General features: G+C 42.6%; 1 protein-coding gene across 1 annotated transcript in view; it reads right to left on the bottom strand.

Annotated features, from left to right (window-relative positions):
- The window catches only part of STAB2 (stabilin 2), an 87,017-nt gene that overhangs the window by 17,319 nt on the left and 53,051 nt on the right, over positions 1-16,647 (bottom strand). The window contains exons 39-54 of the mRNA XM_082066674.1: positions 16,078-16,173; positions 15,091-15,136; positions 13,490-13,566; positions 11,849-11,974; positions 11,233-11,306; positions 9,347-9,418; positions 6,959-7,078; positions 6,442-6,489; positions 4,592-4,675; positions 4,345-4,491; positions 3,829-3,954; positions 3,483-3,542; positions 2,765-2,941; positions 2,593-2,682; positions 1,655-1,801; positions 340-396 (exon numbers count right to left, since the gene is read on the bottom strand). Coding sequence (XP_081922800.1) covers positions 340-396; positions 1,655-1,801; positions 2,593-2,682; positions 2,765-2,941; positions 3,483-3,542; positions 3,829-3,954; positions 4,345-4,491; positions 4,592-4,675; positions 6,442-6,489; positions 6,959-7,078; positions 9,347-9,418; positions 11,233-11,306; positions 11,849-11,974; positions 13,490-13,566; positions 15,091-15,136; positions 16,078-16,173 — 1,547 coding nt within the window. The remainder of the gene's footprint in view (positions 1-339; positions 397-1,654; positions 1,802-2,592; positions 2,683-2,764; positions 2,942-3,482; positions 3,543-3,828; positions 3,955-4,344; positions 4,492-4,591; positions 4,676-6,441; positions 6,490-6,958; positions 7,079-9,346; positions 9,419-11,232; positions 11,307-11,848; positions 11,975-13,489; positions 13,567-15,090; positions 15,137-16,077; positions 16,174-16,647) is intronic.

The following is a 16,647-nucleotide window of genomic DNA, read 5'->3' as shown; positions in this document are numbered from 1 at the left end:
TCAAAATGCAATGTGTGAAGTGTGATGCACCTGCCTTCTCTTTGATTCCCCACTTGCTGAGCACCATTGATGAGGATGGAGGGGCTGCTCCAAAGTCAACCAAAGCACTTGCTACAGTTGATACTGTGTGAGACTGACAAACGTCCCCCACCACAAGTGTCTGGGTGTTTGCCCAGTGACAGCTTTGTCCCTGATGCTTTATGGCATCACTGGACAGCGTGGTTTCACTGCTGAGGGTTCTCTTTTTATTTTTTCAAAGCAACTTATTCTAGTTTCCTTGCGTGAAGCACATAGAAGAGCAGGTTAATACTGCTTAAATGCAAAATTTTAACACATTACCTTTGGTTTTGTCCCTGGAGGGCATTTAGAATTACTGAAACAGCTAACACAATGTCCCTGTTGTAAAAAATAGAAAAGAAAAAAATGTATTAAAATAATGGCAACAGAAGGCTGTTTGACACGGACAAAAAGTCTTTTATGAGAACAGCAAATATGAGTAGAGTCTAGGCTTATTACACTTGAAACAGATTATTAAAAACTCTGGAAAAAGAAGAGGAGAATGACAACAAAATAGTTGCATTAATTTAGTGCCATGAAATGCAACAAAATAGTTTTGATACCAGAATATAAGTTCTGAAGAAGAAACTTTGCTCTGGATTTAAACAAACAGGGAAGAGATGGTGAATATTTTTCAAATAAATACTGATGTGCTCTGCATCAGGTCTGGATGTCTAATTGGGAGTAGAGGTAAATGGTTACTTCTTGGGAAGCACTGATCAGATTTGAGGAAATTATATCTATTTAATTTAATTTAATAACAACATGAAACAAAAGGTAGCCTGACCAGATGGGTTACACACAAGTGTTGGTTTTATCATCATCATCAAAATATAAATTTCAATTAGTTTTTTTAAGACTGGCCCTTTTATTTATTTTTTTTTTTTTTCGGTTGGTTGGTCTGTTTGTTTGTTTTTTACTTCTAGGTAACTTTTTCATACATTCAAATAAAATGATTTTGAAACCATTTTGAAATGGGTTCCAAACCTCCTGTTTGTGGGACCCATCAAAGTTCATGGAGGAAATGTCCTCCTCACTAACAATGCTTGTTCAGGTGTGTTAAAGGATATTTCTGGGAAAGCAAGAAATGTGAGAGACCCAGAGCCTGGCTAACAGACTACGCAGCTCCCAATCTTGTGCCCTTAGCAGCCTGTGCAGCTGTGACAGCAACGCCGTTTCTTTGTACTTGGGCACCTTGTAAAAGCAGTCTGTATGACCAAGTTCATAGTGTGAATTTGTATTAATTTAAAAGGATGATAGGGAGATCTGTCCATGCTCAAATTTATGCTTGCATTTTTAAGGTACTGTTCTTACTGAAAACAGGGAAGAGCTCACTAAACAGGTCTTAACCGAAACCACTTGGCCTGTGTGTTACTTAGTGTGGATGTAGGATTTCTGTTGTGTATCTTTCAGGCTTCGTACTGCACTTCTTAACCCAAGCTCTAACCAGCGCAGCAGATGAAGCCATCCTGAAGTGGTGGGACTTAATCTCAGCAGTGTCAAAGCTGCCGCGAGTATTGCCCTGGTCTCTGCGAGGACAGGGTTTGGCCCTTGACTGTGTCTTTGCTAGGATGGGAGGCCAAAAAAGAGAACTGACCATGAAATCCACAGTGAAGAAGCTGTCACAGCGTCCCCCCAGGCTGGGGTCCGTCAGCAGGCAGTTGATGCCGTAGGCGATGCCCGCGTCAAACTCCAGCTGCCGCTGCACGATCTTGCACTGTCTGTCGTTCAGGAAAAGGGCGCCCTGAGAGATGGGATAGGGAGAGGGGAGCGTAACAAGTCATGAGCCAGTCTTCCCTGGAGCCTGGCTGAATCCAGGGCTCCAATGGGAGCTGGTGATCATCCTCCCTTGTAGGAATGTTCTTGGTGTGTTGAACTATCCTGTAGGTAACACTGACAGCTGCAGGGGCTTGAAACCAATTTGGGGACTTCTCTTCCTGTAGCTGAATGCTATAACCTCTCAGACGGGCAGACCTTTTTCCTTTCCTGAAAGGGACAGATTAAACAAGCCAGATGTTCACAGGTTTACCTATGCATGTTTAGGCTTAGTCACGTTTTCGGAGGCAGATGCTTGCCAGGTATGTCTGATACATTTGCAAAGAAAAATGTGCCATTCTGGCGTAACAGGATGCATGCATGCCTCCAATCTTAGCTCGTAAGTCCTTACAAATCAGAGTGTGCATGCAGATGCTATGTTCATGGGGCTTTTGCCAAAGCCAGGTTCACCTTAGTGATTTTCTGTTGTGTATTTCATTGTAGTAAAATCTGCTGGTATTTCAGTTTTGAGGTAATTGAGAGCTGTTTTGAACAAACAGTATCATACAACAGAGAAAATGACAGCTCCAAGGAGTCCTGCAAATCATGTAGTTTGCTGAATCTGATGGGTTGGCTGCCCTGGTTTTGTAATGGTTGGTATGGACTGGTGAAGACCAATCAAATTTTGGTGCCTCTGACCCTCTCTGGGGACTACACACAAGCACAGTGGGTCCTGCAGGAGGGGGAAGGAGTAAGTGTGCTGGCGGTGCGAACACTTACAATCTCCCCGTTATCTCCGCAGCTAACGCTGAGGTTGGAGCCCTGCAGGGTCTTCAGCGAGGCAGAGCTGGGGAGCTGGTAGGCCAACACCTGGGAAGGAAACAGGGGAGATGCATGTGTCTGGGGTTGCATGTCCTGGCATTGGCAGTACTCCTAAAAATAAAGGGCTTACCGCAGCATCACGGACAATGTGGAATTTGAGGTACTGCACCAGTTTGTCAGTGTTGGACTTTTTGAAGAGGAAGTCCTGCTGCTCCTGTGGCAGCCCACGGATAGCTGCGTCTGTGGGCCAGAAGAGTGTGACGGGTTTGTGAATAGGATCGTAGATCAGGCCAAGCAGGTTGTTTTTCTGCAACATGCCAAAAATTGGGATGGAAGGTTAATGCTCCGTCTAAAATGACATTGAACCTATGGGGTGGATCTCTGGTATAACTGGGCGCAGTGGCCTGTGGGCTGCCTGGTCACCAACCTGCCAACACCATGACTTTAAAAAACAGATGGCTGAGTGGAGCTGCCCAAGTTGAGTTACATGACTGACTTCTGAGAAGCGCTTCATCACTCAGGGCTGCCCACTGAAAATGGGGCTGACGGCTCAACTTTAGGCTCAAAAATTCATACCTGGGTCAAACCTTGGTCACATAATTTGGTACATATGGGAGGACAGAGCTGAGTGAGGAGGGAAAATGTGGCTGTGGGTATAATTGACATTCTCACACCTCTGTGGGAGAGGGATCACATGGTGAGCAGGGTTGTCTTGTACTGTGTTGTGAGCCCTTTGGCTCCATTGAACACCATTCTGCCAGTGATGCCATGTGCCATGTCTGTGCTTTTGTCTTTAAAAGAAGTGTTTAAAACCTTTGTCTAATGGCTCCTGTCTCTTGTGTCCTTACCTCTAGCAAACTGCTGAACAGTATGTATCCATGTTTGGCTGCAACCATTTTCAGGCTTTCCTACAAAGAAAGGAATTTCAGTAATTTATCTCATAAATACATTATATGGGTATTTAAAAAGCAGATATTAGCTTGCTTTCCCCATAAGTCACTTCTTATTATGAAATCAAAGCCACTGTAAAATCCCTGTGGAAAAATCCTTTTATACTGTTCTTTCTACAACTGTAATTCCTGAATTAATTTTAAATATAACATTTAATTTATTCAGCAGTGTCAAACAATGTTTGTATAAGGTCTTTTTAGTGGAAAAGCCTGTGGGTTGAGAATGGCAATGAACTGCACATACCTTCTTAGGGGGGAAATCCTGCATATGTGGTGGGACCAGAATTTGGTTTATGACATGGATCACGCCATTTGTGCCAACAGCATCATGGAGTATAATTTCAGCTTTGTCATTCAAAACTACCGAGTTCTGGAAAGGCAACAAAAACACTTTTTCTGTGGAACCTCATGGGAGGCTGATGCCAAATTTATTTGACATGGTGAGCCCAGACCATTCTTTCTTTGTAACAAACAGTAGCTTCAGTTTTAATAAATTGCCCTTTTCTTTTTCAAACTCTCATCGTGGTCATAAACCCAGAGTCTGAGGACAAAACAACTTGCATCAAAGCAAGGGTTGTACAACTCCACTCTTCACATAGCAGATAAGTACATAATGCTTCTCCTGAATGGCAATCTTCTTTTAATGCTATTTATTTATTTTCGTGCATCAGATGAGGAAAGGGAACCATTCAGGTTTTTTAAAAAAGCTGAATGAGCACAGACTTTTGTTATTGTCCCCTGTCTCTTCAAACTCTGTTACCTGAGAGTAGCTGATGTGTATTGGGTCCCCATGGAGAGAGGTGATGTTGGTGATTGTTGTCAGGTCATTGTACAACAGACTGGCACAACCCACCATATGGTACCGCAGGATTTGAGGCATCACTCCTTTGGAAGTCCAGTACTTGACCTGCAGCAGAAAGTGGAGGATTTATGAAGTGGTTGAGCAAGGCAACTGAATCCAAAAACTCATGGTCAACTTGCCAAAAACTTCTGGCCTTTTTACTTACTCGTGGGTCGCTGTTTAGTATGTCTGTGCGAGGTACAAACAGAGTGAAAGGGCCAGGGCCTGCAATATCTCTGACAGATGAGGCCTGCCAAGTATAAGAGGACAAAGCAGTAATGAGTCGTTAATGTGCATAGTGCCTCCAGCCCCCTTGCTGCCATGTGTTGGGTTCCTTTCCCTGCAATGCAAGGGTGAGAGAAACTCTCTTGTACTGTGTGGACTTTCCTTCCCAGACCTGTCTGTCACCTCTGCCCATAGATATAAAATGGAAGATTTTTCTCTCTGCTCTTTCAGCTTCTAGCCAAGTCTCCATTTCCTCTACAACAATGAACAGTAGAAGAAGAGAGAAAGGTTGCAACAAACACGAAGAGTAGGGAGGGTGGAAAGGGCTATTCCCTCCTGGGTGAGGATGAATAAACCCTTTCCTCCTGAGAAAAGCAAGACTGGATAACAGGCATGTGTTTGTACATGCATTTAGCTGATACGTGGTTGCTCATAACTGGGAATAGATTAATTATTGCTAGAGGTACAAGAGAATGTGGGGTATTGCACGTGCTTTGCAATGACCATTGACAAACCAAAATAAGAAGAGACATCTGCTAAAGTGAGAGGAGGCCATCTGCCTATCACGGGAGCTAGTCTTTGGACTAGCAGTCCAGTATACAGATTTGTGCTGCCCTGAGGCTCAGGGTAAACAGAGAATTACTACTGCCGATCTCCAAAAAGCAGTAAGAATTGGCGGTGCACACTGGCCATCCAGCAACACGCACAGCACCCTATGATGTTTCAGAGAGGCAACTGAAAACTGCATTGCAGTTTGGAAATGCAGCAGGGGTAGTACAAGAGGGATATTCACTCAAATCAGACATGAGAGATGTCCTTGCAGATCTCAGACTGTGAAGGGGTGAAGGCTTCAGTTTCAGGTCTAGTCTGAAGGCTCTACATTTCCCTGGGATCTTGGTCTTGATCATTAATGCTCTAGAGATTTTAATGGCAGTTAGTTTAAATTAGAGCATCTCCAATATTAGTGACTGGCAGCTCTGTGGAGAGGTATCTGGGGGTTCTGGTGGACGGCAAGTTGAACATGAGCCAACAGTGCCCTGGCAGCCAAGAGGGCCACTCGTGTCCTGGGTGCATCCAGCACAGCATTGCCAGCCAGGCAGGGAGGTGATTGTCCCACTCTGCTCTGCACTGGTGTGGCCTCACCTGGAGCACTGGGTGCAATTCTGGGCAACACAGGATAAAAAAGATATAAAGCTACTGGAGAGTGTCCAGAAGAGAGCTATGAAGTTGGTGAAGGGTTTGGAGAGGAAGCCATATGAGGAGCGGCTAAAGTCACTGGGTTTGTTCAGCCTGGAGAAGAGGAGACTGAGGGGAGACCTCATGGTGGCTACAGATTCCTCGCAAGGGGAGGAGGAGGGGCAGGTGCTGATCTCTTCTCTTTAGTGACCAATGACAGAACCCAAGGGAATGTCAGGAAGATGTGCCAGGGGAGGTTTAGGTTGCACATTAGGAAAAGGTTCTTAACCCAGAGAGTGGTGGAGCACTGGAACAGGCTCCCCAGGGTGGTGTCATGGCTCCAAGCCTGACAGTGTTCAAGAAGAGACTGGACAAGCCCTCAGACACATGGTGTGAACTGTGGGGTTGTCCTGTGCAGGGACAGGAGTTGGACTCTATGATCCTTGTGTATCCCTTCCAACTCAGGATGTTCTATGATTCTGTGACCAGTGATCCAAATCCAGTATCCATTAAGTTGAAGGATGTTAGTACATGCCAGATTCTTGCCTGCTTCTCCCCCTTACACCCCTGAGGGGGAAAAACATCCACAAAACAACCCACTCACCCTTTTCTTACCTCTAAGAGGTAGTAAAACCTAGATGTGTTAGAGTTCCTGGGAAGTTCCTGCAATCAAGAACAAGGCTTTGTAACAGTGCTGCAAATGGGAGGTGACAACCATAGAGTGCAAACAAACACATCACTCAATCACTCAGACAAGAAAGAGAACTTCTTGTTTGGAATAAATGCTCTCTGTATTGCTCCTGTTCTGTTCTCACCTTGCTCTAAATAAAAATACTAGTATTAACTCCCTAGTACTGCAGTCATAACAATTGTCCATCAGTTGTTGATTGTGATGTGTGTTTGGTTTGGTGGGTTTGTTGTTGTTGTTGTTGTTTTGGTTTTTTTTTTTTTTTGGCAGGTAAAGTTATCTTGCAACATCCTGTTACTGCTTTCTTGGATTGGGACAATTTCAAATTCTAGGGCAGGTTTACCATTTTGTCCAAGAAAAAAATTGGCATGTTTCAAGAGAGAATGATTGTATTAAATAACTATCCAAAGAAAAACAAGGGACAGCAAACATGCAGCACTTTACCTGGAAGATACTGCCACGGCACTTAAATCCATCACCAATGTAGTTAGGTTTGCAGGTGCAGGTCCTTTCTGTCAGCTCGGTGTCATTACAGATGGCAAATTCACTGCAGCCTCCATTATTCTTGTAAGATCAAAATTTAAAAAAATTAATTCCTTCATTGCCAGATGTGCAAAATAATTCTAGTTCACCACTTTTTTTTTTCTTTTGACATATATAGCTTAGAAAGACTTAATCCTACCAGTTTTTTGAAACCAGATCTTACTGTAACTTTTGATGGTATATACTTTTTTGCAAACAATAAAGAGCATTTTAGGTTCAGAAGAAATATCTCTCTGTTTACACAGAAGATGCAGCTTTGATTCCCTCCTTATATCTTCAGTTCATTGTGCTGTAAGGTTCCAAAAGATTTCCATGCAAGTTTCACTCTGGACCTTAGGGATAAGCCTTGTCTGCTCTGCCAAAGCAGCATTGGCTTACACTGACAGTAACTATTTCCAGCTGTAGTTTGCTTTCATGTTGCCAGGAACCTGCATTTCTTGAGGAAAATTATCACAAGACTGTCTATTGTTCTTTGTCTGTCCGATGGCTCAGGCCTGCCACATGTGCTCTCCTCCAAAACATCTCCTGTCTACCCCCAGGTAGACCTACCACCCGTGCAACCTTAGGCTTGGAGCAGCAGATGCACCTCACTTGGCCACCTGCCTCCAAGAAGCTCCTTGTGCTAAGGAGAGATGTTCCTCATCCGGGAGCAGTGTTCTGGGGTTCAGAGCTCTGCCCTGTCACAACTAGGTGTTCCCCAGTTAGCACCTCAGTTTTCAAGTATGTTTCTATCCTGGACTTCAGAGTAAATCAGGAAAAACTGAGAAGTCATCTTGCTTTCTTTCTTTGTGCCTGTTTCATGGAGTCCTTTCTGCTGCTGATCATCTTAGGGATCCTTTCCTATGGGCCACAAGTGACACCAGAAGCTCCTTTGGGACTTGGGCCCTGCAGTGAGCCCTAACTATAAATAATGGGTTTGGGTGCACTTGCTATATTTTTGGCTAGCTTTAGGTGGACTGTTGGCAATCTTGGGTTTATTATAGCTTGCCATGAAGCTTTGCTGTACAGAGTTTTGGTTGTAGTGAAGCCAAATTAGTCTCTGGTCTGACAGTGATGCTTCTCAAGACTTTTTTTTTCAAATGTATAATTAGCCTGGTGTAATTAAACAAGTAGAAACAAAGTTGCTGGAACAAGGCATAGAAAAAATCAAAAGCATACAAAATCATAAGAAGCAGTGGCTCATAACTTCAAGCTGCCCTTCCTCCAGCTTTTGTTTTTACACTTGCTCTTTCATCTCTGCAACCTTTCAAGGTTAGATAAAGTCTGCTGACTGGCCAGGCTGGGAGGGTGAGAGTTATTGTCACTGTACTTGGAGCACAAAGGATTAATGTGCACAGGAGAGTGTCCCTGCTGCAGCTTGCCAAGAAGCAGAGCAATGAGGCTGGCGCAGAAAACCACGTTCCTTGCAAATACATGGTTTGCAGTGTGTGAGCCAGCTCGTGCAGAACAAATGTGGCTGATTCTCAGCCCTCAGTGATAGGTGAGGGATAGAATGCGGAGTGCCATGGGAAGCCCTGCATTGCATCATTGCATGTTGTAGATGGCAAGAAGGGAAGTGGTTGGTGCGGATAATGTTTTTCTTTTTGTTTGTTTGTTTGTTTTTCTCTTTTAACCACCCCATCCAGAGTGGTTTCCATTCTCCCATCCACCATCTCACCACCTCTGTTTCGCCATTCACTAAGCTGCCTCTGTTGCAGCTTGCAGTGTCTCTATCCTGTATCTTGCATCCTCAGGGATGCATTTGGGATGCAGCATGCACATGTGGGCTACAGGGCTCTGCTTTTTGACTTGCCCCATGGAAGCTCTGCCTCAGTTGAGCCTCCAGGCTGAGACCTCCATGGAAAACAGCTGCTTCAGGGCCCCCAGGCCCTTTAGCACCTCTTTGCCCCATCACAGATTTCATTGGTAATGATGTGGCAATGTGAGGGCTTGATACACTATTACATGAACTGTAGCAATGACAATAAACTTGTTGAGAAGCTACGACTTACATTTTACTACTATAGACTGTTTCTCTAGATCTGATGTGTTTTTTTAAGACTCAGTGATGAGTCTGGGCCCTCATTTGTGTTATGTCCCAGCTGTGGTCCAAGAAAAGCCCTTATTGCATACTTAGTTTATAAAATAGCAGCAGTACTAACGCATATTCTGAACCAAGCAATTTTAAAAATTAGCCAAGTTAATGTAAGTGGATTCTGGTGTATCTGACTTAAGTTTTGAATACATGCAAAACCTAAAAGTGTAATGATTATAAAAAGACCTTAATTACTCTCTTTAATGGATACTTACTTGTGAACACAGGCTGATATATGTGCATCTTTTACCATCTCCAGAGTATCCCTTCAAGCAATTACATACTGCCTAGAAAGCAAAACCAGAAAACACGCATACATGGAAAGGTATTTGATTTTTTTTTTTCAGCATACTTATATTTCATTTACTTTTTTGACTGATTACTTCATGGTGATATGGTGTGCAATTTATTAAACTGACAGTACATCATCTCTCCTGCAGCACCTTCTTAGCCAGCATGAGCAACCATAGACTGAGACTGGGGAATAACAATTTTCAAGGGGCTCTATCCACCCTTTCCCTGCCTCTCCATCTCTCATCTCTCATCTCTCCTCTGCTGTCCTCGTAATTCACAATGACCCCTTTGACACCTGTGCACAGTCATCTTGCTGTCAAAACAGTCTAAACCCCTAATTTGTTTCCCTCATTTTATTTGTATAGATTAGTATTGCCTGCTCTTCTCTTCCCTTCCCCTGACTTTTTTTAAAATGGTGAAAAATATCTTCAAAACAAACTTGGAATTGTGTCCTGATGTTACTACCAACTTCCCATGCAACAGTATTGCTTTTGGCACATCACAATTACTCTGTTTTGTGCTTGCATTTCTCACAACGATGAAAAATTGACATGGCTGCAAAGAACTCTTTCCAATTCACTGCTTAATGGTTCTCAATTTAGAATTCACATTTAATATGCAGGAGATCAAAAATTCAAGGAGACTTCTCCAGCAGAAGTAAAACTGGTAGGCAGTGTAATAGCAGTGTCTTACGTATCTGGATGACTGAAAGCCCTACAGAAAGCAGATGCATTTCTGTCCTGTAAGTTTGACTCTGCTGCAATGGGATTTTGCAGTGGAGGTTATTATTGCTCTGATATTAATTATATTCTTGTGAGCAAGGAAGTATAAATAATCATGTTGCAGCTACCATGTATGGAAGAAAATAGATACCACCTGTCTTGTCTAGAGGGATGGGGAAGGAGATAAATGCCTCTGTGCTCCCATCAGAAATCTACTGACTTGCAAATGGCGGTCAAGGCAAAGAGTTAATTGCTCGGTACAGGCAAAAAAGGGCTTAAGGGGCTGTTGCCTCTCCTGTCCCTGGAACAACTGGAAGGCAGGAGGTGCCATGGGACTCCTGGTTGCTGTTTCCTGCATTGCTCCTGAAGAAATACTGTTGTGCAGTCCTTGCTGGACGATTACATTCCTGCCAATAGCCAATATGAAGCTATAGGGGGATGATAAGAAGTGATGCAACCAGGGTGTTCGACTTCTTCTGCAAATGTTATGAAAATAGAAACACTAATCTGTGTCACTTGATTGCCCAGGCCAATTTGTTTCTCCTTTCCCCTTTTGTCCTCTTACACTACTTTTTCTTTGTGGAGTATGTGGTACTTCTGCATGGAAGACTCAGAACAGCAGAGAAGTTGAGTGGATGCTGGTATGCTGTAACCCCTGCATGAGAACAATGATTCAACCCATTTTGTTTCCTTGTGAATACACTTGAGCTATGCTGGGACAAGGGCTAGTCTGAAATGGATTTTTTTCCATGGACAGTTTCTGTAACAATAAAAGAAACATCAGGCAGTACTTTCAAACTGACAGGTTATTCACATCAAAACCTCCCAAAGGAGAAAACCAACTGCTTCAAACAACAAAGCACTGCTTTCCTCTGCAGTTTTGGATTTCTTTACTGAGTTTATTTTTTTCATGTTAGTCCACACTTTCTCTCAAATACCTTTTTGAGGGAGACATAGGCTTTTCAGAATTTTTGTTATGAAATCCACTTTTCAATTGAGAAATAAACTTTACATGGGGAAATCTTTCTTTACCCAACTGTAAACAGTTGGCCAATCTTATTTTTCTGCACTGACAAAGTACTCACTTGATTGGGTCCAGTCTGCGTGCATTCTGCATTTCTATCACATCCACCATTGTTTTCCAGACAAGGGTTGATTTCTTTATAAAACAGAAAAGGTATAGTAAAAAAAGAGTGATTTCTGAAAACCCAGGAAGGGAGAGTTTTAAGTAAAGCATACTAGAAATGAAGATTTGTGACAACTGTGAATCAACGAAACTCATTCCCTTTAACTACTTAATAACTTGGTCTAGGTCTTGCATTTGTCTTGGTGAAGGCTAAAGCCCTGCTGTCAGCATTTCTAAGACCACACCTGGGAAGTTATGGTACAACAGTGTCTGAAAGTCATTAAGTTTGCAACAGTCAGAGGAGTGTGAGTGAATCAGGCTGCTGAAGAAGGGGCTATTCTTGTTGAGGGGCAGATCTTTTTAATAAGCTTTGATGTCACACAACACTGCTGTAGTTGTGTGGTTGGCCAAGTAGGATCAACCATATGGCATGTAGAGATGCTTTTGGCATCAGGGTCTATAGGATCAGGAAACTGCAGTTCTGGGTTGCAGTAGGAGGAGGATCTGCCATTTACAGAAAAACTCACTCCTGTAGTTTTCCTTCTTGTGACACATGAGATATTGCAAATGCTTACCAATGCAGACTATTCCATCTCCAGTGTACCCCGCATTGCAGATGCATGCTCTATTGCCAGGTGTTGTTCTTCTGCACTCTGCTTTGGCAGAACAGCCACCATTGCTGGTCTTGCAAGCATCAATAGCTGAACAGTGACAACAACCCAGGTTAAACCAGTGTGCTTAAATGGCTTTTCAAGTTAAGATGTATCTATGTTTTAAAAGGATTTGCTAACATTTTCTGAACACAGGATCTTTCTGATTTAAGAGGCCACAGATTTTCATTAGTGCCAGACATTTAACACATCTTATTGATTACAAGAGGGAAACCTGAGAAGATATTTCTAGTCTGGAAGATAAGAGTTCATCCAGGACTGACTTTCACTAACTTTCCATCTTCCATTTCTGCCCATTCCAGCCATGCACCAGAAAGTGGACCTTCACATTCTTCTCTAGATTAAATGGCCATTTGAAGCTTTCCCTTAGCTTGTTTTTTTTTCTGCACAAAGGTCAAATGCCTTCTTTTGCAGGAGGACTAGAGTGTAATGCCACCCAGCCCTCCTGTGACAAAAAGTCCTGGTTGTTACTCAAGATGGATCCTCATGCTGTTTCTCCAACCCTGGATGAGTCAGAAGCTGGCAAATTGAGCTTGCTTGGGTTACTCCAAGAGGAAGGAAGAAACCTTTTCTGATCCTCAGTGTGAATCAATTCAACCCAAACATTTCTTTAATTTATTCCTCAAATGACCCCAAACTGCTATTTCAGCAGCTGTAACAGTCAGACTAGGCAGATGACTTGTCCTGTAACTGGTTTTGCCTAGGAATACTGTATAGAGGAATAAGGGTGAGCACAGAGCCACTATGTGTGACCTGTGTCACCCAGCTCTTCCTGCACATGAGGAATTTCCCACCAGCAGATTAAAATGGATTTATTTGATTTGTGCCAGAAGAGAAAATGAAAGCAGAGAGACTGCTAAAATCTTGGATTAGGACCCTGCCAGCCATTGTAAGTAGACAAATATACTTCTGTTCCCAAGAGAATTAATAATTTAATCAGTTAAAGATTAAGTAAAACAACTGTAAATTTAATTACGGTCACTGTAGCCGGAAGCGGTCTATTTTGTAAGTCTGGATATCCCAGGCTCTTGGAGGGACATTGCGGATAAACTGCTATTGCCCCTTTCAGAGGCAGTCTCAGATCTCTCTGGTCTAAATAAGTTGATTTTACCACCCCAGAAATTTGTGAAACTTGAGAAGGCTGAGGAAATGGTAGGGCTATACAGCTTCCCTGAGTTGGCCTCTCTTCGCTGAGCTTTGTGGGGAAAAGGAGTAAAAGTCATAATCCAGGTTTCACTGCTCTGCGAACAATGGAGCCTGGGTTGTGCACGGCACGTTCCCTTTTCTCTGGTCTCCCTTAGCACAATGCCCCACAACCTGGAGATTTTGAGCCCTTTGTTTGTTGTGAATCTGCACCTGTTGAGCTCTTATTCCTTTGGAGGGAACTGGCAGTAATTCGTGTTTTTTAACTGGTGTATAGGGAAGTGCTCATCTCTGACCAGTTCTACCGTGACCACAGACTACTTCAAGCATGTTTTGTTTTGGTGTTTTCTTTTCTTCTTCTTCTTTTATTTTTTTCAAAAGGGAAGAAAAAAGTCCACTTGCCTGTGCAGAATGTCCCATTCCCCTCGAATCCAGCTGCACACTTGCAATAGGCAGTGCCATTTGATAGGAGAAGGCAGCTAAAGAATTAAAAGGAGGGAAATGACATTAAAATAAAGAAAAAGAAAGAAAAAAGTAGGTTTTGTGTACAGCCCTTGTTTCTATGCATTGTTCCAAAAGTAATGCTGCATAGAAATAGCAAGGCATTTAACCATATGGTATGATGTAGTTACAAACATAAAGATGAATGTAGTTAGTTGCATTTTGGATGATTTACAAACATATTTTGGATGTATTATTTTAAGTATTGCAAGCCTTGGCTGCCAAATGTCTTATTTTCTCATGCTGAACTCCAGAAGTTTTATGCCTATTCACCCAAAAACTTCATCAGGTTTTGTTTGTGTGCACACAACTTATTGAGGGATGCGGCAGAACTGACATGCAAGGGTAGGAGCCAGGCATCCAAGTCCCCTGGGTTTGTTTGTTTGTTTGTTTGTTTGTTTGTTTTTTCCAAGTTTGCTGTTCTATATACAAATGTGGGTTTACTGTTCCATGAGCTCTATATAATGCAGGGATTGCTCCCTGCTGTGACCCAGGACATCATCAGGATGCAGCCAGCACAATTGCTTCCTTCACACCCACTTCTGCTGTGCCTGTCCCTGTACCTACAGGGGTATGGCAGTAGATGGATGAAGCTCAACAGAACAACTGTCTGCTTTCCCTGGCAGAAACACAGTCTTGATGCCAGTATGTGGGGGATCCCACTGAGCAAATCCGAGAGTGGAATTTTGCCAGAAAAACCCACAAACCCTGGTAAAATATCCCTGTTGTGAAGTGCAGTTCACAAATGTGCAGGGGGAGAGAAGGAACTACATCTGGGAAAAAAGGGGTTTGACCCTCTGGTTTCTCTGTTCCTATAGAGGAGCTGTGGCTGAAAATGATGTGACTTCCCAGCCATGTTTCCTTGTTCTTTAAGTGCCTCAGCTTATGGAAATCTTGATGTTAGGTGAATGATGGGGTGTGGGTGAGCTTCAGTAAATGGCTCAATGGGGTGACTTGCTCCTTTTAAAACTGGTTAGTGTCTCAGTATTGGTGCTAGACTGCTGAGAGCTTTTTTTTTTTTTAATATTTTGTTATTAAGAGGAAAGCTGTTTCTTGTCCAATGCAACTCTCTTTGAAGTCCCTAGTACCAATGGCATTTCTCAGTTATGTATGTCATGGTGGATGGGGGGAAATAAGAGGGACAGATAAAGCCAGCATAAGAAACCCACGTTTGTGATCAGACTTGCCCTGCTCTTTTGTTCTCTTTAGTGCTGCAGGCTCCTTGTCTTTGTATGCTGCATGGTAGGATGTCTCACAGGTGGTTTTTTTTTTCCTCCCCATAAAATCTCATTTGTTTCCCCTTTTAACATGCACATTTGCACTTTTTGGCCTAATTACTGAGTATATAACATTAACATCACCTCCTATCTCTATAGTGGAAAACATGAGTGTTATCTATGCTGCTGAGAAATCTTCATAAAGAGCAAGACAGACTGCTTTCTGCCTTGCAAGAGATCCCCTTTTTCTCCCCTCTCCTCCAAATAAGTGGATTCCATACATACTTAGCACTGGTATGGCATGAAGAGTTACATGCGTCATCTGTGATTTCTACAAGAGGAAAAAAAAAGAAGCAGGGTTTAGAATGTTTTAGGTCAACATCCTTATAATTGCCCAGTCTTTTGCTCCCACAATGCAGAGCTGGAGTCTGTTACGAGTTCTGCACCAGACAACTACTGTCTCGGTTTGTATAGAGACTCCATCTGTATAGATAAGTGGCTACCACTTAAATTCAGTTGTGGGGAAAAGACATGTTAACATATCACCAAAAGAACATTTCGCCTGCTGTCATTTATCTGTTATCACTCTGAATTTTGTGTGTTATTAGCTTAACTGTGTCAGTGTAGGTTTTCTAAAGGAACTGAAAGTTGTTCAGATATAGCAGCTATAGCAACCTTTTAGCTCTAAAGTTCTTTTCATTATCTCTTTTTTCCCCAAGCAAATTTAAACCAGATATTTAATGCTATTATTAATGTTCTTATATTAATATGTTTTATTTTATACTGTCAGAGTTCTGAAATAGTTAAATACATTTTAATTATGTCTAACTAAAACATAATTTTATTCAATATAGGATGTGTATTAAACCAGCACAAACAGATTTATCTGCTAATTAATTTTTTATTGCATTATCAAGCATGTAATTTGCCATCGAGTATTGTATAGCTAAATTAACTTATTGAAGCACTTGAGGGGCTTTTGATCTGAGGAACAAAATACGCTAGTTAACTGCTTTGCAAAATATATAGCCTTAACAAATGTGATATTCTTTTGGGAAAGATACAGGGTGACACAGGTAGAGAATTAGTTAAGTTGGGCATTTAAATCTCAAAGGCAGTATCTCAGCCGGATCTCTGTTAATATAGTAATTAATTGGCATGGCACAGGAGTGTCACCCATATTTCACTGCATGTGGAAGCTGCTGGGTAGTGCACTGGCATTTCCTGAAATGCTCACTTCTCACTCCAGAAAAAAAAGGAGGGGACACTCACCGGTCTCACATGTCACCCCTCTCCAGCCAACATCACATTCACAGGAACCGTCGCCATCAATCCCGCTGCTGCATTTCCCATGGACACAAGTGCAGGCTGTGGGGAGAGATGGGAGGAAACCCCTGGGCAGGGTAGCAGTGTCCACAGCAAAGCGAGGGGAAGGGCTGGCAGGAGGGATAGACCATAATCTTGCTGATGGAACATTCTGCTCTAGACTATTTCGAGAAACGCTTTGGCTTGTGCCTATTGGCTTCTAGCGAAAGAATAAATCTAAATTAAAAAGATATTTATCTTGTCTCTATTCCTAAATGCAGGGACTGAAACTGCATCTTAATGGGAAAGCATTGGTGAAAAAGCAGTACTGAAGAGGATTATTCTCACTGGATGCTGTTCTAAGCCTGTAGCATGCCAGAGTAGGAAGCACTGTCTCCAAACAAGGGAGTAGAGAGAATCATAGAATCATTTTGGTTGGAAGAGACCCTCAAGATCATCAAGTCCAACCTTAACCTAACACTGCCAATAAACCATGTCCCTAAGAACCTCATCTATGCATCTTTTAAACACCTCCAG

This window comes from Streptopelia decaocto, assembly GCF_964273445.1.
Source record: "Streptopelia decaocto genome assembly, chromosome: 1".
Taxonomy (NCBI): domain Eukaryota; kingdom Metazoa; phylum Chordata; class Aves; order Columbiformes; family Columbidae; genus Streptopelia; species Streptopelia decaocto.
This window is presented reverse-complemented; position numbering and strand designations above follow the sequence as displayed.